This window comes from Archocentrus centrarchus, chromosome 20 (assembly GCF_007364275.1).
Source record: "Archocentrus centrarchus isolate MPI-CPG fArcCen1 chromosome 20, fArcCen1, whole genome shotgun sequence".
Lineage (NCBI taxonomy): Eukaryota > Metazoa > Chordata > Actinopteri > Cichliformes > Cichlidae > Archocentrus > Archocentrus centrarchus.
Window position 1 is genome coordinate 1,407,323 of NC_044365.1, and position 27,334 is coordinate 1,434,656.

At 43.1% G+C, this 27,334-nt stretch overlaps 1 protein-coding gene across 2 annotated transcripts in view; it reads left to right on the forward strand.

The window, feature by feature from the left end:
* The window catches only part of LOC115799114 (NACHT, LRR and PYD domains-containing protein 14-like), a 488,499-nt gene that overhangs the window by 445,968 nt on the left and 15,197 nt on the right, over positions 1–27,334 (forward strand). The window contains exons 3-9 of one of the 2 annotated variants that reach the window (XM_030756099.1): positions 2,520–2,651; positions 5,389–5,520; positions 7,418–7,549; positions 9,933–10,168; positions 10,287–12,075; positions 19,004–19,177; positions 21,899–22,096. The exons of the other annotated variant lie outside the window; for it this stretch is intronic. Coding sequence (XP_030611959.1) covers positions 2,520–2,651; positions 5,389–5,520; positions 7,418–7,549; positions 9,933–10,168; positions 10,287–12,075; positions 19,004–19,177; positions 21,899–22,096 — 2,793 coding nt within the window. The remainder of the gene's footprint in view (positions 1–2,519; positions 2,652–5,388; positions 5,521–7,417; positions 7,550–9,932; positions 10,169–10,286; positions 12,076–19,003; positions 19,178–21,898; positions 22,097–27,334) is intronic. 2 annotated transcript variants of the gene reach the window in all.

Here is a 27,334-nt window from a genome sequence, read left to right on the forward strand (position 1 = left end):
TGGAAGAAAGCTCTTGTTTGCACAGTCTGCATTCAATTTTATTTTTGGTTTCTCTCAAATGCTCCCATACCTTTGACTTTAAAGGAGACATATCATGCAAAATCCACTTTTTTAGCCCTTAAACACATTTTGTTCTGACAAGTCAGAATGTTTGGTTGTTGGGTGTATTAACCCACACGATTCCTTACATCGCCCCCCGGCATCAGAGCCTCTTCCAAGTGCTTGTTTCTCTGCCGGTAGATAATTGTATCGCTGCTATCAAACTACAAAAATGGCCGAGCGGGGTGGAGAGGAACGCTTTGTGAGGTGGAGGGGGGCAGGGTGTGAACGTTCTCATTCACATTTAACGAGACCGTACCAAAACGAGCTGCTCTAAGACGCGCCTCAGAAAAGGGGTCAAAGAGGGATCTGTGGAGCTGCAATAACAGGGAATTCAGACCAAAGCATTGCAGTTCTACTTTATATAGACCACAAGTGAACGATTTCCATATGAAAAGGAAGGATTTAAAAGCATGATGTGTGCCCTTTAATCACATGTTCTTTTTTACAACATTGTTGCATTTACTGATAGGTGGTGCTCATAGGGATCATTGTATTCAAGGTGGCGCTCATAGGAACCAATTAACTGGAAGGTGGCGCTCATAGGGATCACTTTACTGGTAGGTGGTGCTCATAGGGATCATTGTATTGGAAGGTGGCTTTCAAAAGAACCAATTAACTGGTAGGTGGCGCTCACAGGGATCACTTTACTGGTAGGTGGCGCTCATAGGGATCATTTTACTGGTCGGTGGCGCTAATAGGCATCATTTTATTGGAACGTTACGCTAATAGGAATCATTTTATTGGAAGGTTGTGTTAATAGGGGTCATTTAACTGGTAGGTGGTGCTCATTGGGAACAATTAACTGGTAGGTGGCGCTCAAAGGCATTGTTTGATTGGAAGGTGGCACTCACAGGAACCAATTAACTGGTAGGTGGCGCTCATAGGCATCATTTTATTGGAAGATGGTGCTCATAGGAACCAATTAACTGGTAGTTTGCGCTCATAGAGATCCTATTACTGGTAGGTTGCACTCAAACGGATCACTTTATTGGTAGGTTGCGCTCATAGGCATCATTTTTTTGGTAGGTTGCACTCATAGGAACAATTAACTGGTAGGTTGCACTCATGAAGATCCTATTACTGGTAGTTTGCACTCATTGGGATCACTTTATTGGTCGATGGCGCTCATAGGGATCATTTTCCTGGTAGGTTGTGCTCAAAGGCATTGTTTGATTGGAAGGTGTCACTCATAGGAACCAATTAACTGGTAGTTTGTGCTCATAGGCATCATTTTACTGGTAGGTTGCGCTCATAGGCATCATTTTACTGGTAGGTTGCGCTCATAGACATCCTATTACTGGTAGGTTGCGCTCATAGGGATCACTTTATTGGTAGGTGGCGCTCATAGAGATCCTTTGACTGGTAGGTTGCACTCATATGGATCACTTTAATGGGAGGTGGCGCTCATAGGCATCATTTTATTGGAAGATGGTGCCCATAGACATCCTATTACTGGTAGGTTGCGCTCATAGGGATCACTTTATTGGTAGGTGGCGCTCATAGAGACCCTGTTACTGGTAGGTTGCACTCATATGGATCACTTTAATGGGAGGTGGCGCTCATAGGCATCATTTTATTGGAAGATGGCGCTCATAGGAACCAATTAACTGGTATGCAGCGCTCATAGGGATCATTTTACTGGTCGGTGGCACTCATAGGCATCATTTTATTGGAAGATGGCGCTCATAGGAACCAATTAACTGGTAGTTTGCGCTCATAGACATCATTTTACTGGTAGGTTGCGCTCATAGACATCCTATTACTGGTAGGTTGCGCTCATAGGGATCACTTTATTGGTAGGTGGCGCTCATAGAGATCCTTTGACTGGTAGGTTGCACTCATATGGATCACTTTAATGGGAGGTGGCGCTCATAGGCATCATTTTATTGGAGGATGGCGCTCATAGACATCCTATTACTGGTAGGTTGCGCTCATAGGGATCACTTTATTGGTAGGTGGCATTCATAGAGACCCTGTTACTGGTAGTTTGCACTCATATGGATCATTTTACTGGTCGGTGGCGCTCATAGGCATCATTTTATTGGAAGATGGCGCTCATAGGAACCAGTTAACTGGTAGGATCTCTATGGGCGCAAACTATTACTGGTAGTTTGCACTCATAGGGATCACTTTATTGGTAGGTGGCGCTCATAGGGATCATTTTCCTGGTAGGTGGCGCTCATAGGCATCGTTTTATTGGAAGATGACCCTCATAGGAACCAATTAACTGGTATGTGGCGCTCATAGGGATCACTTTATTGGTAGCTGGCTCTCATAGGGATCATTTCACTGGCAGGCTGCGCTCCTAGACATCATTTTATTGGTAGGTGATGGTTCATCACCTGTCTATATGGCTTTCATGATACAATTGATCAGTAATTGATGTGACATTAATGGAAACATGTTTGTGTTTGCAGAGGTCAGAGGTCACAGTCTCCAGCACCCAGCTGTCTCTCTATGAGGAGTGACCAGTCCAGAGACAGACCTCCAGGCTTCAGTAATGAAGCTGCACCAACAATGTTCTACAATCATGGACCTGAGCTGACAAAGTAAGACAACTGCTGACTCACAGAGTTTAGCCCTTAAACACATTTTGTTGTGTACTTTGAGTGTGTAGGAGTGCAGCAAATTTAAATGCATTCTGTCCCGGTGCTGCGTACATATCTTTATATTGTTTTTTGGGTCATAAATTTCAGTCTGTTCAGTTTTCTCTATTCCCTGTTACCTTTTCTTTCCTCTTACATCACAGTATTTGCTGTGGAACTGCTAAACAAGGACATGGACTTGCGGCTTACCGATTTTGTGAATCCGACATTTTTTCTCTCTCAGAGATTTTGTAGTCCAAGTTCAGTTATTCCAAATTTGCAAGTAGACAAGTCAGAATGTTTGGTTGTTGGGTGTATTAACCCACACGATTCCTTACATCGCCCCCCGGCATCAGAGACTCTTCCAAGTGCTTGTTTCTCTGCCGGTAGATAATTGTATCGCTGCTATCAAACTACAAAAATGGCCGAGCGGGGTGGAGAGGAACGCTTTGTGAGGTGGAGGGGGGCAGGGTGTGAACGGTCTCATTCACATTTAACGAGACCGCACCAAAACGAGCTGCTCTAAGATGCGCCTCAGAAAAGGGGGTCAAAGAGGGATCTGTGGAGCTGCAATAACAGGGAATTCAGACCAAAGCATTGCAGTTCTACTTTATATAGACCACAAGTGAACGATTTCCATATGAAAAGGAAGGATTTAAAAGCATGATGTGTGCCCTTTAATCACATGTTCTTTTTTACAACATTGTTGCATTTACTGATAGGTGGTGCTCATAGGGATCATTGTATTCAAGGTGGCGCTCATAGGAACCAATTAACTGGAAGGTGGCGCTCATAGGGATCACTTTACTGGTCGGTGGCGCTAATAGGGATCATTTTACTGGTCGGTGGCGCTAATAGGGATCATTTTACTGGAAGGTTGTGTTCATATGGGTCATTTTACTGGTAGGTGGTGCTCATTGGGAACATTTAACTGGTAGGTGGCGCTCAAAGGCATCATTTTATTGGAAGATGGTGCTCATAGGAACCAATTAACTGGTAGTTTGCGCTCATAGAGATCCTATTTGTGGTAGGTTGCACTCAAAGGGATCATTTTATTGGTAGGTTGCGCTCATAGGGATCATTTTTCTGGTCGGTGGTGCTCATAGGCATCATTTTTTTGGTAGGTTGCACTCATAGGAACAATTAACTGGTAGGTTGCACTCATGAAGATCCTATTACTGGTAGTTTACACTCATTGGGATCACTTTATTGGTCGATGGCGCTCATAGGGATCATTTTCCTGGTAGGTGGTGCTCATAGGGATCATTTTATTGGAAGGTGGCGCTCATAGGAACCAATTAACTGGTATGTGGCGCTCATAGGGATCACTTTACTGGTAGGTGGCGCTAATAGGCATCATTTTACTGGTCGGTGGCGCTAATAGTCATCATTTTATTGGTACGTTGCGCTAATAGGAATCATTTTATTGGAAGGTTGTGTTCATATGGGTCATTTAACTGGTAGGTGGCGCTCAAAGGCATTGTTTGATTGGAAGGTGGCACTCACAGGAACCAATTAACTGGTAGGTGGCGCTCATAGGGATCATTTTATTGGTAGATTGCGCTCATAGAGATCCTATTACTGGTAGATTGCGCTCATAGAGATCCTATTACTGGTAGATTGCGCTCATAGAGATCCTATTACTGGTAGGTTGCGCTCATAGGGATCACTTTATTGGTAGGTGGCGCTCATAGAGACCCTGTTACTGGTAGGTTGCGCTCATACACATCCTATTACTGGTAGGTTGCACTCATATGGATCACTTTAATGGGAGGTGGCGTTCGTAGAAACCAATTAACTGGTAGGCGGCGCTCATAGGGATCACTTTACTGGTCAGTGGCGCTAATAGGCATCATTTTACTGGTCGGTGGCGCTAATAGGCATCATTTTATTGGTACGTTGCGCTAATAGGAATCATTTTATTGAAAGGTTGTGTTCATATGGGTCATTTTACTGGTAGGTGGTGCTCATTGGGAACATTTAACTGGTAGGTGGCGCTCAAAGGCATTGTTTGATTGGAAGGTGGCACTCACAGGAACCAATTAACTGGTAGGTGGCGCTCATAGGCATCATTTTATTGGTAGGTTGCGCTCATAGGGATCCTATTACTGGTAAGTTGCGCTCATAGGGATCGCTTTATTGGTAGGTGGCGCTCATAGAGATCCTTTGACTGGTAGGTTGCACTCATATGGATCACTTTAATGGGAGGTGGCGCTCATAGGCATCATTTTATTGGAAGATGGCGCTCATAGGAACCAATTAACTGGTATGCAGCGCTCATAGGGATCATTTTACTGGTAGGTGGCGCTCATAGGCATCATTTTATTGGACGATGGTGCTCATAGGAACCAGTTAACTGGTAGGATCTCTATGGGCGCAAACTACTACTGGTAGTTTGCACTCATAGGGATCACTTTATTGGTAGGTGGCGCTCATAGGGATCATTTTCCTGGTAGGTGGCGCTCATAGGCATCGTTTTATTGGAAGATGGCCCTCATAGGAACCAATTAACCGGAATGTTGCGCTCATAGGGATCACTTTATTGGTAGCTGGCTCTCATAGGGATCATTTCACTGGCAGGCTGCGCTCCTAGACATCATTTTATTGGTAGGTGATGGTTCATCACCTGTCTATATGGCTTTCATGATACAATTGATCAGTAATTGATGTGACATTAATGGAAACATGTTTGTGTTTGCAGAGGTCAGAGGTCACAGTCTCCAGCACCCAGCTGTCTCTCTATGAGGAGTGACCAGTCCAGAGACAGACCTCCAGGCTTCAGTAATGAAGCTGCACCAACAATGTTCTACAATCATGGACCTGAGCTGACAAAGTAAGACAACTGCTGACTCACAGAGTTTAGCCCTTAAACACATTTTGTTGTGTACTTTGAGTGTGTAGGAGTGCAGCAAATTTAAATGCATTCTGTCCCGGTGCTGCGTACATATCTTTATATTGTTTTTGGATCATAATTTTCAGTCTGTTCAGTTTTCTCTATTCCCTGTTACCTTTTATTTCCTCTTACATCACAGTATTTGCTGTGGAACTGCTAAACAAGGACATGGACTTGCGGCTTACCAATTTTGTGAATCCGCCATTTTTTCTCTCTCAGAGATTTTGTAGTCCAAGTTCAGTTATTCCGAATTTGCAAGTAGACAAGTCAGAATGTTTGGTTGTTGGGTGTATTAACCCACACGATTCCTTACATCGCCCCCCGGCATCAGAGCCTCTTCCAAGTGCTTGTTTCTCTGCCGGTAGATAATTGTATCGCTGCTATCAAACTACAAAAATGGCCGAGCAGGGTGGAGAGGAACGCTTTGTGAGGTGGAGGGGGGCAGGGTGTGAACGGTCTCATTCACATTTAACGAGACCGTACCAAAACGAGCTGCTCTAAGACGCGCCTCAGAAAAGGGGGTCAAAGAGGGATCTGTGGAGCTGCAATAACAGGGAATTCAGACCAAAGCATTGCAGTTCTACTTTATATAGACCACAAGTGAACGATTTCCATATGAAAAGGATGATGTGTGCCTTTTAATCACATGTTCTTTTTTACAACATTGTTGCATTTACTGGTAGGTGGTGGTCATAGGGATCATTTTATTGGAAGGTGGCGCTCATAGGAACCAATTAACTGGAAGGTTGCGCTCAGCGGAATCATTGTATTGGAAGATGATGCTCATAGTGACCTTTTTTCTGGTAGGTGGCGCTCATAGGGATCATTTTCTGTGGAAGGAAATTCTTATGATCTGCTACCAACAGCACTTCTTTCATGTGAATGTGCATGGGAAACCCTGGGTTAACTTAGCGAGTTCATAACCAGTTTTATGTGACTGCTTTTCCTGAATGCCAATGTTAGTGAATCCAGATAACTGAAAAATACCCTGGGTCTGTTGAAGTCACTTCATAGTACAGGGCCCAGGAAGGGAGAATCATAACTAAGCAGGCAAATGCAGACAAAGAAATGAAGTTAACATGGTGGAGTGGACACAAGAAGGTGGGACATGGAGGGAATAAGTTACACTCTAACACAAAATTATAAAAAGAACTGCAGGCTCCACAGTGCTCAAGAAAACACATAGTCACTAAAACTATGAAGATGTAACACACAAAGGATTCAGCCTCTAAAGCACCAAAACCAAAGTAAGAGCAGCAACATGACAGCAATAAAGAGCTTCAGGTTCCTGCTCAGAGCTGTTTGTACAAATCAAATCCAGCTGAAAACAAGCTGCACTAAGTCTTCCTCTGCTTTGATGGACAGATTCACTGATTCAGATTAAATTCAGTTCTGGTCTTTTTTCTAACAACCTTATCTGACAGCATGCACAATCGTTTCTGTTTGTTTCTGTTCTGGCAGCCAATAAGAGAGAAGAGCTGAGAACAAACTGAGTTCATTCACAGATTATCAGAGCAGTAAAAAGGAGGAAAAGATGTTAGAATGGCTGATGGTTGGCTGTTCTGTCAGTGTTGGGAATATGAGGCTGACAGATACAATTTACATGTTACATTTGGTGCAGAAATATCTCTGATCAAATCAATAAGCTGCATTTGTACTGGTTTGTGGAGGCTGCAGGCATGTTGGTACCACCAGAACAATCCCAGCTGTTGCATCATGATGATAGGCAGGTGCTCAGTATCTGAGAGTGATGGTTCATCACCTGTCTATATGGCTTTCATGATACAATTGATCAGTAATTGATGTGACGTTAATGCAAATATGTTTGTGTTTGCAGAGGTCAGAGGTCACAGTCTCCAGCACCCAGCTGTCTCTCTATGAGGAGTGACCAGTCCAGAGACAGACCTCCAGGCTTCAGTAATGAAGCTGCACCAACAATGTTCTACAAACATGAACCTGAGCTGACAAAGTAAGACAACTGCTGACTCACAGAGTTCAAAGGTCATTTATATAAATGTGTTCTACCTCTGGCATCATCATTTATTCCTAATGGCTACTTTTATCGGAAAAAGCACTGATTGCAGTTTTTTGGATCGTTGCATAAAAATGGGCCCTGCACTACAACGAGAGTTCAACATACCCAGGCTCTGTGTGTTATCTGGATTCACTTATCCTAACATTGGTGATCAGGATAAATGGAGCTGGTTATCAGCTTGCTGAGTTAACCCATGGTTTAACCTGTGTGTTCACATGAAAGGGGCGGGGCTGGTAGCATCTAACCAATTTGAAAGGGGCGTTTTATGGGTCACATGATTTTCCTACCACAGAGAATGATCCCTATGAGCGCCACCTACCAGTAAAATGAAACAGTAAAAAGGACATCAATGCTGCAGGAGATCATTAATCTGGTGATTTCTGGCTCAGAGCTGTAAAATAAAGATTTGAATTGCAGCGAATGATTTAGTGTCTGAGACGCTCTCAGTGCTGCAGTTTGTTTCTAAGCTGATGGGTGCATCAGAACTCTGACACTTTAAACTGGATCCACTGAAACATCAAAGCTCCAGGTCCCACAGCCTCATGGAGGAGACGTGGAAATGGCTTCAATTTGTTGCAGCTCAGAGTCAGATTAATGTTACTGATTGAACAGGTGTTCAAGTCATGAATTCAAAAATGGAATGAGGAGGCAATGGTTGATTTTTGCACCTCTGGCCACAGCTCAGCTTCCTCTGTGGTCAGGCTCACCTGAGAGACAGATGCTCCCTCCTTCTATCCTTTTAGGAGGTTGAGGTGGTTAATTTGCGTGGCCCCACACCTGTCTGACTGCACAATGTCATAGTCTACGTCCCCTACTCGCTGTGCAACCACAAACGGCCCTTGCCACTTGGCGAGCAGTTTAGAGCTGGAAGACAGGAGTAACACAAACACTACTCCCGGTGTAAATTGTCAAAGCTTAGCCCCTCTGTTATACAGGCACTATTGACGTTCTTGAGCCTGTAGCAAATTCTCACATGACAATCTTCCTAGTGCGTTTAATTTTGCTATCAGGTCCAGAACGAATTGAATCTTGTTTTTACTCGGGCTCAGACCTTCTTCCAGGTTCTCTTTAAACAGGTGCAGCACCCCTCTTGGGTTTCTGCCAAACAGCAGCTCAAAGGGAGAAAATCCTGTGGAGGCCTGGGGCACCTGGCACACTGCAAACAAGAGAGGGTCAAGCCAGTGATCCCAACTTCGCTCATCCTCATGAATGAACTTAAGAATCATGGACTTTAAGGTCTTATTCACCAGCCCATCCGTCTAGAGGTGGTACATGCTGGTCCAAATAAACTTAACTCCCAATGTTTCACACAGTCCTCTCAAGGTGAGAGACATAAATGTTGTGCCCTGCTCAGTCAGTATCTCTTTCGGGACACAGACTCAGGAAATGACCTGTAACAGTGTCTGCGCTACAGCAGAAATTCTGTGCAGCGGCACTGCTTCAGGATATTGGGTTGCATAATCCATCAGGACTAACAAAAACCAAAATCTGTGTGCACTTCAATGAAATGGCCCAATGATGTCCATGCCAGTGTATTCAAATAGAATCTCCATCAATGGCAGTGGGCGCTAAGACACTTTTGGAATGGCCACCTGTTTTACTAGTTGACAATCTGGGCAGGATCCACACCACCAGTGCACATCCCCTCGGATGCCTGGCCAATAAAATTGGTTCACTATTCTTTCCAAAGTCTTGTCATATTCCACGTGTCATATCCCAGGTGCGTTATAGTGAGCCGCCTGAAAGATCACTTCCCGGTGACTCTTTGACACCAACAGTTGGGTGTGTTCTTTCCCCGTGTGGGTGTCACAGCTCACCCAATACAGCTTGTCCCTAATCAATACAAAGTGAGAAAAAGACTGCGTGGTATCAGGGCGCACCATTTGAACATCACTTTTTATCACCTGGTCAAAGGCTGAGCATATAGTGTAACAGGCTTCAGTCCACAATGAATCATGGTCTAGACCATGAAGGATACACCCAACAGGTCCTAAAATCGAACTGGGACACACCCAGCTCTCTGTGATGGAAGGCTTTTACTCTGAAGTCTCTGCAGGAAGTGCTGAGTGTGTATTCACAGCAAACATCAGGCAGATCACTCAGTGTTTAATCAGACAGGAAAAGCAGTTCATTAGTGCTGCTGAGATCAAAGGAAGCATCACTTTGGTTCCAGCCTGAATGCTGGATTCAAACAGGAAGTAGCTCCACTTTTCCTGTTCTCTGTGACCATCAGAGCTTCTGCACAGTGTCGTCACATCTGGATCTTTGTCAGCAACAGTCAGCAAATGATTTTAGTGATAAAGAAATGTGTTCACAGAGAGAGGAAGAGGAGCGGTGTCTGTGTGGAGGAGCGGCCGTCCTGCTGTGCTTCCTGTCAGGACGTCCTTAAGGATCCGGTCTCTACCAGCTGTGGACACTGGTTCTGCAGACAGTGCATCTCCTCATACTGGGACCAGTCTGCTTCATCAGGAGACTCCTCCTGTCCCCAGTGTGGAAAAAGACCCAGAACCAGAGCTGGACTGCAGACAGCCAGTCAGAGCAGCTGTGGACAAAGTAAGACTGAACATCTGTCTGCTGATGGATTCATTTCTGAAAACTGGACTTCTTGTTGTGTTGTTGACACATTTCAGAGTTTCTTTCTCTTTAGTCTCAGTGTTTTTCTGTCTTTCAGCAGATGCTGGTCTGCAGGAGGTTTTAGAGGAACATAAGATCAGTCTGAGGAGGAGATGTGAACGTGTGACTGAAGGAAGTGATCAAACAGGAAGTGGAACCCTCCTGAACAGGATCTACACTGAGCTCTACATCACAGAGGGACAGAGTGAAGAGGCTCATACCCAACATGAGGTGAGGCAGCTGGAGACAGCTTCCAAGATGGACGCCCTCCATGACAGTCCAATCAGGTGCCACGACATCTTTAAAGCCTTCCCTGAACAGAGACCCATCAGAGTGGTTCTGACCAACGGCGTCGCTGGCGTTGGAAAAACCTTCTCAGTGCAGAAGTTCAGTCTGGACTGGGCAGAGGGCTTGGAGAACCAACATGTCAGTGTGGTGATGCTGCTTTCATTCAGGGAGCTGAACCTGATCAGAGATCAGCAGTACAGTCTTCTGGAGCTGCTCCATGTTTTCCATCCAACATTACAGAAGGTCCCAGCAGAGAAGCTCGCTGTCTGGAAGCTTCTGTTCATCTTTGACGGCCTGGATGAAAGCAGACTTTCATTGGATTTCACCAACAGGAAGCTCGTGTCTGATGTCACACAGAAGTCATCAGTCAGCGAGCTGCTGACAAACCTCATCGAGGGGAATCTGCTTCCCTCGGCTCTCGTCTGGATAACTTCTCGACCTGCAGCAGCCAATCAGATCCCTCCTAGATGTGTGGACAGGCTGACAGAAGTACGAGGCTTCACTGACGCCCAGAAGGAGGAGTACTTCAGGAGGAGATTCAGTGATGAAGAGCTGTCCAGCAGAATCATCTCCCACATGAAGACATCCAGGAGCCTCCACATCATGTGCAGAATCCCAGTCTTCTGCTGGATCACTGCTACAGTTCTGGAGCACATGTTGACCACAGAGCAGAGAGGAGAGCTGCCCAAGACCCTGACTGACATGTACTCACACTTCCTGCTGGTTCAGACAAAGAGGAAGAAGAACAAGTACCATGAGGGACATGAGACGAGTCCACAGGAGCTGATGGAGGCTGACAGGGAAGTTCTTCTGAAGCTGGGGAGGCTGGCGTTTGAACATCTGGAGAAAGGAAACATCATGTTCTACCAAGAAGACCTGGAGCAGTGTGGTCTGGATGTGACAGAGGCCTCAGTGTACTCAGGAGTTTGTACAGAGATCTTCAAAAGAGAGTGTGTGATCTTCCAGAAACCAGTCTACAGCTTTGTTCATCTGAGCATTCAGGAGTTTCTGGCTGCAGTCTACATGTTCCACTGTTTCACCAGCAGGAAGATGGAGGTGCTGAAGGACGTCCTGGGGGGAAAATACAAAGAGTCATCTCTGGATGATTTCTTGCAGAGAGTCATGCAGAAATCCCTCCAGAGTAAAAATGGTCACCTGGACCTGTTTGTTCGCTTCCTTCATGGCCTCTCTCTGGAGTCCAACCAGAGACACTTAGGAGGTCTGCTGGGTCAGACAGAGAACAGTCCAGAAACCATCCAGAGAATTATTAAGAGCCTGAAGAATAATAAGAAGTTTAAATTCTCTCCTGACAGAATCATCAACATCTTCCACTGTCTGATGGAGATGAACGACCTCTCAGTACATCAGGAGATCCAGAAGTTTCTGAAGTCAGAGAACAAATCAAAGAAGGAACTCTCTATGATCCAGTGTTCAGCTCTGGCCTACATGCTGCAGATGTCAGAGGAGGTTCTGGATGAGTTGGACCTGCAGAAGTACAAAGCACCATCGTGGGGACGACCAAGACTGATTCCAGCTGTGAGGAACTGCAGAAAGGCTCGGTGAGTCATTAATCAGTGTAGATTAGTACTTTAGTTCTTCACATATACATCAGGGTTTTCCCAGGTTATTGAAACCTTCAGGTTGCATGTTCAGGATTCTAGCCAGTGGTTGATTGCCCGGTGCTGCTCCATGATAAGGTTGCCTTTCACTGGTTCACTATCAGAACTGTTTTATCACTGAAATTAGCAAGTGCATACCTGTCAGGTCTCCCGTTTTGGCCGGGAAACTCCCGTAATTTACCCCTCTGTCCCGCCGTCCTCCCGTATTATTATTTTCCCGTAAATTTCCCGTATTTTATTATAATAATTTTGAAAAAGTATTCCTGCTGCTCCAAACTGACTTCTGTCACTAGCCTCGTGAGAGCTGTCACTTGCATTAGCCTGGGAGGCAGTTCTCACAAGGTTAGTGTAGACAGCCAGAACAAACCCGGAAAAACAACTGGACCTCACTTTGTCTCCACCCTCCAACCCCCAAACCTTCACTTAAACACTGAGCCTGCCCACCCGCTCCCTCCGCTCCCATCCCCGGTCCTCGCTTTGGCCTTTCTCAACCTTTGAGATAGCCGACAGCGAGTTTTCGTACACAAGTTGGCAACAGTGTCCAAGATGAAGGAGGAGGGTTGAATGTAGCTAGCAGTCTCACCTCACAGTGTTTTCATTAAATTTGATATTCTAACATTAAACAATACGGAACAAAATTTATCTATGTAATGTGGGTCTAGGCAAAGCATTAAAGTAATTAAGTTATTTCATAAAGTTTATTTGTAGTTCTAAACATTTTTATGGTGTTTTTTTTCTTTACTTTTTGTCTCTCCAAAGATGTTTTTCCTCTCCTACAACCTCGACTGCAACTACATGCAAATGACCAATTATGCAAATTAGGTGATGATGTCATATAGCGACTTCTTTTTTCAGCGGTGGAAAATTTCTCATATTTTTAAATGCAAAACTTGACAGGTATGCAAGTGCGCCTACTCCGAACACTCCGTGCACTCCACCCCGTTGCCAAACAGTCCTGTTCATGCTTGATTTTATGGGGCAAAACTGCGACCAGCGTGAAAACCGAGCGGGAAGTAAAGGAAAAAGGGAGCTGAAAGGACAATTTTGGGCTTCCTGTCAAACATAAAGTCCCAGGAACTTGTCTTTTTTCTTGTCTTTGTAGACTCACAAGGATAACACACTGAAGTGATGCTTAAGGAATGTTTATTAAAAATAATAAACAATAGCTGCAGGTAAAAATGCAACTTATTTTCAGAGCATCACAACAGAGACTAGAGGGATCCACACTCCTTATCATCATCAAGTCACATGATTATTCACAGGTCTTGAATAATCAGGCCCCATCTTATCTTTAATGGTAAATGAACTAGTTGCTTTTCTACTTGAGCTGAGCACTCAAAGTATTTATACAGCACTTTTGCATTTACCCATTCACACCCACAGGGCTGCAACGAAAGATTATTTTGGTAGTCAAATAATCTGTCAATTATTTTATTGATTAGTCAGCGATTATTTCAATCTGATCTCACCTGTTCAAGCCTGCCCACCTGTTAACATCACCCTGTTGTCTCTTTTCACAATTAAAATAACGACCCATTAAAAACACGAGTTTGAAACTAATCCAGTGTATTTTTGTGCCCATCACAATAAATACCTAATAAACAATTACATTAAAGTGAGTGCAATTTTTATTTTTAAATGAAAATATAACGTCAGAGGTTTACTATTCAGAATGAACGCTGATATTAATGTGAGAAAACAAATAGGAGCCATCATAGCTGCTCCTGTTGTCCTTCATTCGTTAGCTAACATCACTGAAATAGTGGCTCTTAAACATCATCCATGAGAGCTCGTTTCTGACAGGTAAGCTAACAGAGACATACCTGTACAAACATTAACAGGTATCAATGACGTACTAACATACTCATCCAGAGCTGAAAGTTGAAGACAGTCTGAGTCACAGGCCGTGCAGGATTAAAAATAATCATTTTAATCAGCAATATGAATTTGAATGCCAGAATAGAGCATTTCCTCAACATGTTAAATAAAATGTAAAATTATATTTCTCTTCAAAAATCACATCAGGAAAAATGAAAATATTTCAAGCTGATGAAAAATTTGCAAAGACTGTGACGTGAATTTCTGCACTTCACAGTCAGAAAAATGCTGCATAAACTGTGCAGTGTGTGCAGCTTATCAGCAAAAAGCGCAGCTGCAAACACAGCGGTGGAGACCTGCTCTGATTTATTTATTATATGATTTATTTATTTACAATCACACACGTAATCACGCAGTCCCGTCCCTTAAACTGCACGGACTTATTAAGATGGGTCATTGTGTCACAGAGAGGCCGACTCTCACAGCCACCTTTCACCCCGGAGCCCTGCTGAGACTTTTCCTTTACTTCTCATGCAGTTTCCTCAGGTAGCTCATGGCATGTGTGTATAAGGCACATCACCAAACTCAGAAGCTATTTCCTAGGTATGTTACAAAAAAAAAATCCCAAAGTTCCCAAATAACTTAAAAATTCCCACCACTGGATGGAGCCTTTAAATCCAAACAAAATGACTCCATCTGTGCTAAAACTGGTTCACAAATAAGGAAGTTCTGACATTTTAAGTGAAAAAAAAAATAGTTTTCTCCTGTTTTCCTGCTTCACTGAATAAAGTCTGTGATCTCTGCAGCTAAATGTCCATAACTTCCATATTTCCCAACAGAATCAAATGAAATGTAATTAGTTTTTAGTAAGGTCGTCAGTACAATTTTTAAACCAAATATTTAGTGATTAATCATAAAATATCAATTAATTTGTTCCCATGTCATGGAGGGTTGATAGCTAATTAAGTGCCATTTCATAATTATGTGATTCATAATCCGATTAGTCGTCTAATTGTTTCAATAGTCGATGACTAATCGACAATCAAAATAGTCATTAGTTGCAGCCCTAACATTCTCAAATATCCTCCAGAGGATGAAGAGCTGGTCCAGGACAAAAACTGAGCTGGAAAGGAGGGTCTGTGTTTTAGTCGAACCTTGGATTAAAGAATAACAATGTGAAAGGAGGCGTGGGTCATTACAGTCAGTGGTTTCAGATGAATGTTTCTTTCTGTTTCAATCAGGCTCCATTTACATGACACCGTTTCCACTGGAAACACTGTCGTTTTGCTGCGTTTCGACCTGCCGTTTACATGGATACGTTTCAGAAACGATCTGCGTCTGCATGAAGACGCTTGAAATGGTGAAAATGATGTAGTTCCCACTGCCAGGCCACAAGTTGGCAGTTTTTGCAAAGCTTGTTTAGACAACAAGCACATGTGTGGAGGGACTCAGTAGGATGTCCTGCAAAGATTTGAGTATTTGCAGAAAGGCCAATGTGAGACTGATGATGAGGTTGGATTGCTGCTGCAGACAACACTCAATAAAAAAATGGCAAAAACACAAACACTCGATTGTGAATCGCACTACTCAAAGTTCGCTGAAGCACTCGTGAATCCTAACCCTAGAGAGTGTTGCACATCTGTTGCTGCATGCACGGAAAACTGTGGCAGTCGCAACCATAGTGCACATGTGCTAATGCCCCCGTTTCCAAATAGCAACATATTCATCCGTTTACATGGAAATGCAGGCCGCTGCATTTCTGAAACGCTCCACTCTGGACCCCGTTTCTGAAACACATTTTCACTCCATTCTCCTTTAAACGGAAGGCCGAGGTAGTTTTATCTGAAACATCTGAGACCCGCGCCTCATTTCACACCTTGGCACATGTGATTATGCACATGAACAATAGAGGGTCATAACCACCTCCAGGGGATTTAAACTTCGAATCAGACTAAGTTAACAGTTCATCTGCAGATTTTATTGTAACTTTTGCATCTTTACTGCAGTTTTTCCCTGTGTGAGACAAACAGGGTGGATGGAGCAGCTACAAAGTTCTCTTTTCTTCACTTGGTTCAGGTGGTTGATGAAGGAGCTCCTGCTGTGTCCCAGTAAAGGTTTAATGGTGGTTACAGGATAAAGCACTGCTGCTTTGAAGTTCTGCCTGAACACCTGAACCGTCTCGGTACAGGCTCCGCCTCTTTGCCTTTACTGTGTGTGCAGCAAGGTTATTATAGTTAACAAAAATGAACAAACTAATGAAAACTGAAATTGGAAAAAACATTTTCATTAACTGAAATAAATAAACACAATAATTAAAAGGAAAAAACAATCACTGAGTAAAACTGTATTATGGGTTTAGTTATAGATAAAATGACTTCATTTTCATTACCGTATTTTTCGCACTATAAGGTGCACTTAAAATCCTTAAATTTCCTCAAAAACATTATATAATATTATTATAATCCGGTGCGCCTTATGTATGAATTCTTGTTGTGCTTACTGACCTTGCAACAATTTTATGTGGTACACTGCACTCAAAAATCTGTCAAAATGTTTTAGTGCAACTTTGATGAGGGATGCTTCACAAATATCGACACTTTCCAGAGCGTATAAAGTGTGCGGGGGGGGGTAACACCCAGCGTACGCTTTTCAAATAGTTAGAAAATGTCGGTCTGTGTAATTTGAGCGCTGCTGTCTGAAGCATCCACACCACTGCACCATTGTGTGGTCTGCAGTGATATTTCCTCCGGTCTGGCAGATCAGTTTAAAGGCCTCATTAAATTCTCTAAAATAGTCCATCATAGATTCTCTACTGATGATATCAGACAGGAACAAGCTGTGAGTGCAGCGCAGCAGGTGTGGAAAGCAGCCAAAGCCGCTGGAGCTAAATTCAACAAGAAGTGGAAACATTGTTCCAAAAATAGAAACCGAACACAGTAAACCGCAGAAAACTATGAGGGATTTGGACTGTTTTCATCTCTGCTGGCCCGGATATTTATGCGTAATCTAGCGATCAGTGGCCGCACTGTTGCCAACTTTTGTGCAACAAAACTCACTGTTGGCTGTCTCAAAAGTCGCTAAAGGACAAATCGAGGCCCTGGGGTGTGTGTGTGCTGTCCTCCTCGGTGCCAAAGAGAGGTCCGGGCGATGCCACAGCATATGAAGGGACGCAGTACGAGCGCTTTATGTACACAAAACACGGTGACAGCGGAGTTTTCACGTTTCTGGTGTTGAGTCAAAAAAATAATTTCCTTTTTTTTTTTAATGTTTTTCTTTGCTTATATCAGTAAATATTCTGGTGCACAGGATTTATGAAGGGCTTATAAATAAAATGAAGAAATGACTTGTTCTTACCCTCATTAATAAAGAGTATATTGCAGCATCTGTTAAGACGTTGAAGAAGATGGTGACAGATTGCCAGCAAAAGTTGCCCTTTTATTAACAATTAAATGGTTGCTGTGTGACGCAACCAAAACAAAACAGTAACAACAACCAGACTGACTCGATAATGATGAGAGGGAACCAAGTGTTCATCTCAGACACTGAAGATGAGGAATTTCAAATGTGAGGATATTTTTCTGTATTTGTTACAACTGAACAATATTTTGAGTTATTGTCAATGAGTTGAATAAAGTTCAGCTTACCTGACACTTTTGCTTCACTCTACATATGTTTTATCATGCGCCTTATAACCCGGTGCGCCTTATGGTCTGAAAAATACGGTATTTTATTTAAAAGCCTTGTGGATTGATAGGAAGTCATTTTTTCCAGTCTAGTAGTTTAAGCTGGGAGTGCTGCAGCTGTGTGCATGCGTATGTGCACTGCGCTGGTCTGAAAACTAATGGCAGTGGTCAGCCCAGAAAGCAGCAGAGGCCTAGGCTGCTGGGGGGGTTCCCATGATGCACTGAGTGTTTGTTTTCATTGACCTTTTTTTGCTCTGTTTATACCCCACTCTGTATTTAATTATTAGTTATTAGTAATCTCTGGCTGCTCCATTTCAAAAATCCTAATCACAAAATTATAATCTATTAATCATCATTACGGAGAGAGACGTGTGTCTCCTAATCTGAGAGATTATCTCCATTCTGACCTGTTCAAACTAGAATTTTCTGTGGAATTGAGGCCAAATGACCCAAATGGACCCAGATAGAGAGGGAATGTCAGGGTATCCCAATTCAAGCAGTGACAGGTTCCTGCTATTTTCTGATCACCAATCAGGAGGACTTAAATCCTTTTGTTTCATTCACCTGGTTTGATGTTAGGAAATTAATTCATCAGAGATTCATGAGATAAAATGACCAACTTTTCTGCTGAGACTCAGATGATTTTTTGCTTATGGACAAAATGGAAAATCCATGAGTTGGGATAGAGAGTGTGTCCTGTTGGAACCTGTGAAAATCCTGCTGCTGCTCTGAACCATTGTTTTTGACCTAAAGGTCAAACAGGGTCATGATGCTTGTTTCTGTTTGTTCCCCTGAAATCAGATCTTCTCTCAGCAGCTCTTCATCATTATTCTTATTGTCATTATTATCATTATTGTCCAGTGATGAGTTTGATTCCTGCTCCGTTTGCTAACAGTCAGCAGGTTTCTCCTGCGTGTGGGCGTGAACAGGTGTACCTGACAGCAGCAGGTAGCAAAGAGAGATCATCTTTCCCAGCTGGAACTCTTCACTGAGCTCAACTCATTCAAACTGTTCTGGAGTCAGATTCAAAGCAGGAAACAGTCCAAATGTTTGTGTTGACTCTGACTCTGGATCAGCTGTGACTGACAGACTGTGGACATTATGGAGCCTAAATGTGAGGCCATTTTCCTCCTTCATCTGCAGATCTGCAGCCAAACAAAGCGTCTCATTAAAAGTGTGCAGGTCTGAGAGAGCTGCAGACAATCATTGTGTCAAACACAGGAAGCTGAGAGGAGCTGAAGCACAGATGTGCAGAGCAGATGTTCATCACATTATGACCTCACTCTGTTTTGTCTTCATATACATTCAGTCTGTGTTTATAATTTCTGCTTTTACAATAACACAGTTCATATTTTCTCTGATCACAGACTGACTGAGTGTGGACTCTCAGAGACTCACTGTGAAGTTGTGGCCTCAGCTCTGAAGTCCAACCCCTCCCATCTGACACAGCTGGACATGAGTGGGAACAAGCTGCAGGATTCAGGCGTGAAGCTTCTGTGTGCTGGACTGCAGAGTCCAAACTGTCGACTGGAGACTCTGAGGTCAGTTCACTGACTGCAGCAGCTGTTGTTTTTCTATATTTCAGATCTTTGATTGATGTTTGAAACTTTCTTTGGTTCCTAAATGTTCAGGATGTGTCTGAAGACAAATGTGAAGAAGTTTGAGTGCTTTCAGAAATGTTGTGTCTTTCCAAACGACTGAACAACACTTTTTCCTTTTGGCTCCAAATAGCAGTGACAGACTTGAGCAGTTCATTTAAAGGCTGACAGAAGTGGAGCGGTGACGGGGAGATGTTTGACAGGACAGTTTTTCAGCCTCCACAGGTTCATGTTGTGCTCCATCAGTCAGTGAAGATGAAGTCAGTCCTGATGAGGCTGTAGAGTGTGTGAGGGATGTGAATGAGGCTGTTGAAGATGTGATGATAGCAGATCCAAACAGGCTGCAGAGACTTTGAGCTTCTGTGGAAACAGAGAGAGAGACGCTCAGAGAAAGAAGAGAAAGACATGAATGTCAAAGCTAATAAAGGTGAAGTTAGGAGCTGTGATGATGTTCATGGATCCGAAGCTGATATGGCTGCTACAGAGACACCCACACAGCTGCTGTGGTGAGGTGTGTGTTAAAGCAGAGGAACAAACAGGAAGCAGAGACAGCTGGCCTTCAAAGTAAAAGCTGCTCCTTTTGAAACGTGTTGGCTGCAGCGGTGAAACTGAAGAAGAGCTGAAGCACAGAAATGAACAAAGTGCCTAAATATTGAACACAGTTCATATATTTGTGTCACTGTTGCACAGCTGATGGCCTATGGGTGCGACTGCTGGAGTGTTGTGAGTGTTGTGATTCAGGTATATCTGTAATGACTCATTCATCAGAGCTCTTCATTCAATAAAGCTCCTTTTTCTCTCACTTTGAGATTAATGTGAAGGGTTGGTGTGACAGAGGAGGATGCTGGGATAGGGGGAGATGGAGGCAGATGATCTGCTGTGGAGGTGGAAGGAGGAGAGATGCCACTTGCTTTGAGAGCCCAGCAGCTAACAGGGGTTTACTGGGCTTCATTGAAAGGATCCAGAGGTTCCATCACACCAAAGATCTTTGAACTGATAACTGGGAGAGAGAAAGGCCAAGGAGGAGTGGTTCCAGGTGGGAAGGTGAGAATCCAGCAGTGGAAGTCCAGTTTAGTCCAAACAGGATTTCTAGCAGCTCCACCTCCATGGATGATGATCAACCTGAAACAGGAACAACAGCAGACATTTCTTGATGGAACATCTGGATCAGCTGTACCAAGGCTACCTGCACATTTCCACAGACGGCTCTGCAGACATGGAAACAGGTCATGGAGGAAGTTGATGTGCAACAGCAAAGCTGAGAGTGAGTGAATCAGAAAGGATGTGAGAGCACACAGCAGTATACACAGCAGCAATGACAGCAATAATAACGGCTCTGCAGTGGACAGAAAAGTGACAGGAAGAAAAAGTGATCTTTGCTTCAGATGCAGCTTCAGTGCTTACTAGCTCACATCATTTCAGCTCAAAGAGCTGGCCAGATTTCCTGGATGAAGCACTCCTGCTGGATCCTCACCTGGTGGAGAAGGGCAGGGAAATGAAATGGATTTGGGAGCAGCACATGTGGATATGAAAGGAAATGAAATGGCAGACACTTTGGCTAAACAGGAACTTGAAGGAGACCAGGTGGAGGTGGCTCTTTGTAAAGTGGGAGGAAAAGCACTGATAGGATTCAACATGCCAAAGAAATGGCAGCACAGGTGGGACACAGGGACAAAGGGAAGACACTTCCACAGAAGTGAGGGAAAAGTGGATGGAGTCAAGACAACAGGGAGAAAGAGAAGGGAAGAAGCTGTATTTGTAGGTCAGGAAGGTCACACAGGATTAAAGTCAACTATGCAGCTTGTAGGAAAACCTAATCCAGGGCAGTGTGGAACATGAAGAGAGGGAACCAGTGGAACATGTTGGATTCAAATGTAGTGGATCCAGAGGAGCTGGAGAAGCTCTGAAACTAAGATCTAGAAGCAAGGCTGTGCAGGAGTTCAGTTTAGATGTGTTATTGCAGGGGGTTATCAATGGAGGCACAGCAGCACTTTGGAGCTTTGGAAGGGAAACAGGAATTCTTCAGAGAATCAGGGGTCAAAGGTCACATGTACTAGTGGGCTGTGGAGATTAGTGCCCAAAGGCTTTGTGGGATTGGAACCTGCCATCCTTGCTGCTGCTCTCATATCATCAGTGCAGCCACTAGGTGGCAGTAATACATCTTTATGTTGGCCGTCAGCCGCTGAAGAAGAAGAAGAAGAAGAAGTGATTTTGTAAACTTGTACATTGTGAAGCTTCTTCAGCTCTGATTATGAAACACTGAATGATTTCAAACTTTGTCTAATAAACTCCCATCAGAGTGGATGTTAGTGCGCTCGTGCTACGCTGTGACACAGTGTGACAGTCCACCCACATTCACCTGTGACACACCTGCACCTGCATTCATTCTGAGCAGATTTCAGCTCAACACTTCCTGTTTGATGTTCAATCCATCAGACACGCCCTCTGCAGCTGTTTGTATGTACTGCTCCCTCACAAAGAAACTGCAGTAAATCAAATGTCATCAGCTTTATTTTCACTTTATATTTAGGAGCATTTCACACATTTATTCACAAAACTAAACTTTATTTCAACACAATGTGATGTTGTTAACAGTGGTACAATATTAATGATTTCAAGCTCAAACTTTGTCTAATAAACTCACATCTTTGATTCTTTATACAGATTGATGAGCTGTGGTTTGTCAGAGATCAGCTGTGATTATCTGGCAGCAGCTCTGAAGTCCAACCCCTCCCATCTGAGAGAGCTGGACCTGGGTAACAACTACGGGTCCTCAACCAACAACAACAAGCTGCAGGATTCAGGAGTGAAGCATCTGTGTGGTTTTCTGGAGAGTCCACGATGTGTTCTTGAAACTCTGAGGTCAGTCTCCATGTTTTAGTTGTGCTGAGATGAATCTGATGTGAAACACTAAACTGCAGACATAAGGCTGATATTATACTGATCCACACTGAGGATCTTCATGGTAAAGTCTGTGTTCTTCTTCTCTGCTTTAGTCCATTGACTGTAGCAGAACAATGTTGACATTTCAAAGCTTCAAAGAAGAAGAAAAATCCTCCACTGGATAATTCACTGTGAAACTCTCAAACACTTCATTCCACCTTAAAGTCTGTCTGACACTGAAATCCAAACCAAAATGGCCGTTTGCTTTACAGACAGCAGTCCAACACAAAACAGACACACAACATCCAAAACACAGTCCAACATCCAAATGTCCTCCACTGCCACCATGAATGATGGCAAAGAGAAGGAGGAACACTCTGACATTCAGGGTTAGAATGAGCTTCATAAAGCAGACTGTGAAGATCAAAGCTGCATTAGAGAGCTGACATTCATCAATTAGTGGACACAAGTGGACAGATATCATCTGAAGCACTTCAAAGGCTTTAAATCAGCACATTTCTCTGCATTCTTTCTTCTTTGGAACTTTATTGGTAACTTTGATGAAGGGAACAGCGTGGTACACCTGAACAGGTGAGCAGTCCATCACAGAGAAGCACACACTCTCACATCCACACCTACAGCCAATTTAGAAGCACCAATGAACCTAAGCAGCATTTCATTGGACTGTGGGAGAACATCCACAGTCCACAGAAAGGCCCAGCTGACCAAGAAGCTCCAACCTAGAACCTTCTTGCTTTAAGGCCATAGTGCTAACCACTTTTCCCAATTTCAGGACAAATCCTGCATTTTCCTGTTCCTGCCTACAGGGCAGCTACACTAACACTTTCTCATCAAACACGGCCACCTAGTGGAGGAAGTTTCACTGCAGTCTGAACATTACAAGTAGTTCCTCTAACGTGGAGGTGGAGGTGGTGGGGGCCACAGGGTGGTGTGGGTGGGAGTTAGGTCCAGACTATTTCTTTGGAGCCTGGAGACAGACTGGTCACAGCAGCTAACACACTGATCAAGGACTGGGCCATGATGGGACTCCACAGCATCCAGAAGACTCCTGATTCCAGAGTCATCAGCATCCTGAAGGACCAATCCTGATCTCTGATTGCTCTGACACTCATTAGTATATCAGAGAGATCACAGAGGTGGAAGCTCACAGAATGAAGACGAGGGTTCAAATCCCTCTCCAAGTGCTGATGTTCCACAGTCCTGTGTGGATCAATGACTGAGCTACAGGGAAAAACCAGCTGTGATGGAAGAAGATCCCAGCAGCCATTAACACTGCATAATGTCCCTGAAACATAAAATAATATCTGTGGCATTAATTTTCCCCTCTTTCCTGTTACTGCTGCCAAATGATCAGGTACCTTTTCATGAACATGTAGCTGGATCCCAGGGGGCTCAGGGGCTGCATCCTTCTAAAGCCGTGAAGGCCGGAAGTGAACGGCCGTTAAACGGGACGGTCCGGCTTAGGGGGGCCGCTCAGGTTGCCTAGCGACCATGACATCAGCTGTGAGAGCGTCTCGTTCAGCATCGTTTGACAGAGATGAACGTGAAAATCTCCATTTGATCTCATTAGTGTGAATTTTGCTGAGATGAAACTGAGATGTTTGATTGGTCTGTGATGTCTCTGAGGCTGAGAGACCACGGGCCTGTAAACACAACACTGTCATGTTATTACAGTTAGCTAATGTCCTTCATCAGACACTTTGGCAGCTTTTTCCACCTTTGAAAACTCCCATTTGATGGTCAAAGGATTCGAACATGTCCTAAAACGATGGATTTGAAGGAGCTCTTTAAACGGTTGTAGCGCTCCTTCACAGAGAGACAACAGCCTGTCTGTCCTCCCCCTGTTCTTACCTCCATCTCTCAGCTGCTGCTGGCTGCTCCTCCTCCTCCTCCTCTTCCTCACACAGTGCTGAATTTGTCCTGGTGTCTCATCAGGGGTGGAGAGCCTCTGTCCCATCAGCTCTCCCTCAAAGAGCCCACAGATGATCTGCAGCAGTGGCTTTCTCAGCCTGTCCTCACTCTGGACACTTGCAGTTCTCACACAAAGGGAATCAAATGTGTGTTAAGCTGCAGGATTAAATCACTGCTTGGACTCATAAATACATGTGCAGACTTTGTATTTTCACTCAGAAAGACCAAAGCAGAGAGAGGGTGGTATAAAGCTCTGCAGAAACACACTCAGAGAAGGAGGATTTCCACACTGACTGCCTGTCTCACTGTTAGGGCTTCTAAATAAGACAAGAGACAAATTAAATCCAGTATCTGCTGGACTGGACAAATGTTTGGCTCCTGTCAATAAACCACCTTTCTTTGAGCTGAACGAGTGAACCGTCTGCTCATTTCTCCCTAAAACAAAGGTTAAAGGTCGTTGGGCAGAATAAGTGAGCTAACATTAACATCAGTGTGATGAATCCAGGACTTCCAAAGTGCAAACAGCTTCACCCTCGGTGGACGGTTCCTCTGCTGATTGTAGCCACAGTCCAAAGCATGAATTCTAGCAGCAGGTTGTTCAGCATTGAGAACGTTCTCTGCAGAACTTCACCTTTAAAAGTGAAGCCATGAGGTTCCTTGAAGGAACAACACGACTTTTCTAGTGTTTGTAGTTTTTTATTATAAAGTTTTAATGTGAAAAATTCAGAATTTTTCTCAGAATTTTCTCTTGTTTGTTTGAAGCTGCATCCTGTTGGCTTCAGCTGTTTGGAGTTTCCATGTTATAAACTTGTACATTGAAGCTTCTTCAGCTCTGATTATGAAACACTGAATGATTTCAAACTTTGTCTAATAAACTCCCATCAGAGTGGATGTTAGTGCGCTCGTGCTACGCTGTGACACAGTGTGACAGTCCACCCACATTCACCTGTGACACACCTGCACCTGCATTCATTCTGAGCAGATTTCAGCTCAACACTTCCTGTTTGATGTTCAATCCATCAGACACGCCCTCTGCAGCTGTTTGTATGTACTGCTCCCTCACAAAGAAACTGCAGCAAATCAAATGTCATCAGCTTTATTTTCTTTTTTTTTTTTATTATATTTTTATTGACATTCAGCATCCAGAAAATTAATATACATCTATTTCCAACCATATTGCCATGTATCTGTCTGAATGTCCCATTTTTAGGGGAAAGTAATGATAGGATTAAAATAAAATTAAAAAAACAAACAAAAAACAAACAAACAAAAAAAACCAAAAAGCACAGAACTACAAAAAAGGTACAATAGTACAATGAACTATCAAGAACATGAACGCTTGAGGGGAGGGGGTGGTTGTTTTTGTGAATCATGCATTAAATAAAGTTAACCAAAGTAGTATCCGGCCTGCGTGATATTATATAGTCTATCCATTTCTCCCATCGTGAATCAAATAGATCTGTCTTATGATTTATTTCTGCAGTTATTCTCTCCATCCTGTATATGTCCATTATAATGTCCATCCACATATTCAAAGTTGGGCTTTCCTGAGTGAGCCATTTTTTGGTAATAGCCTTTTTACCAGCCACTAGTAGGATATTAAACAGATATTTGTCTCTTTTCGGCCATTCTTTGGGCACCAGTCCAAAGAAAAGAACTTTACTCTCCAAGGGCAGATGGCTACCTAAAATGTCTCGTATTGCATTATGTATTCCCTTCCAGTACATTTTAATTGTCTGACAATCCCAAAATATGTGATAATGGTTAGCATTCATGCTTCCACAATTTCTCCAACAAGCTAGAGAGTTACCTTTGTACTGAGATTTCTGGTAAGGTGTGATAAAGTATCTAATCAGGCTTTTCCAGCCAAACTCCCTCCAACTTAGTGAGCTACTGCATTTCCATTGGTACTCCCAGATTGTTATCCATTCTTCCTCCGTTATATTTAATTCTCCCTCTATTTCCCATTTTGTTTTTATATAGATGGTCGAATGTGTTTCCATGTTCCTAAGCCCTTTATATAAACCTGAAATAATACCTCTGTCTTTGTTTGAATTATATGCTCTTTTAAACAGATCCAGCAGCTGTTTGCTTGATTCTGATATCCTTTTTATTTTTTCACTTACAAAGTGTCTCATCTGTAGGTAGCGGTAGAAATCCTGTGTTTCTAATGAGTATTTTTCTTTAATTAGTTCAAAACTTAATAGTGTATTTCCCTTCATTATCTTGCATACTGCTGTTAGTCCTTTATGTGTCCATTCCTTAAATCTTGTATCTAACTTATTTGGTGTAAACTGTGTATCATATGCGCACCACTTAAGAATCACTGTATCTTCTTCTAATTTGAATTTTGTTTTTATGGTGTTCCATATTTTAAGGGTCTGATTGACCCATGGGTTTTCTATATTTTTTATGAAACTTTGTAAATTGCTATCCGCTATAAGTGCTTCTATGGGAATTGGAGTCAGGCCTTCTTCAATGCTTTTCCACTGGGCATCATATGAAGGATTACACCAGTATATCATTGGTCTTAATTGTGCTGCCCAATAGTAATCTCTGAGAGAGGGAAGGCCCCATCCTCCCTTCCTTTTTTCCAGCTGTAAAGTTTTGAATCGGATCCTAGCCTTTTTTCCCTGCCATATGTATCTGGACAGGAGTTTGTCCCATTCATTGAATTGTTTTTGGTCTATTTGTATTGGCAAGGTTTGGAATAAGTATAGTAGTTTGGGGAGAATACTCATTTTTATAGACTCTATTCTTGAACTAAAGCTTAGATATGGGATTAAGCTCCATCTCGTTATATCGTCTTTCATTTTCTTTTGTACTGGTGAATAATTACGTTCAAATAGCTCTGAGAGATTTTTTGATATTACAATTCCTAAATATTTAAGAAATTCTGTTTCCCATGCTAATTGATACCTTTTCCTTATTTCTTCTGGTGGGGTATAGTTGTATTTAAGCAGCTGTGTTTTACTTATATTAATTTTATATCCTGATAAGTGGCCAAAATATTCAAACAATAGCATTAATTTAGGTAGAGAGCTTGTTGGTTGACCCAAAAAGACTAAAATATCATCTGCATAGCAGGCTAATTTATGCTCTCTCCCATGAACGTTGATGCCCTTTATTTCTTTATTTTGTCTTATGTATTGTGCTAATGGTTCCAGATATAATGCAAATAACAGTGGTGAGCATGCACAGCCCTGCCTTGTGCCTCTTTCCAACACGAAGCTATCTGATAGACCGCCATTAACTTTAACTCTAGCTGTGGGTTCGCTATATAAT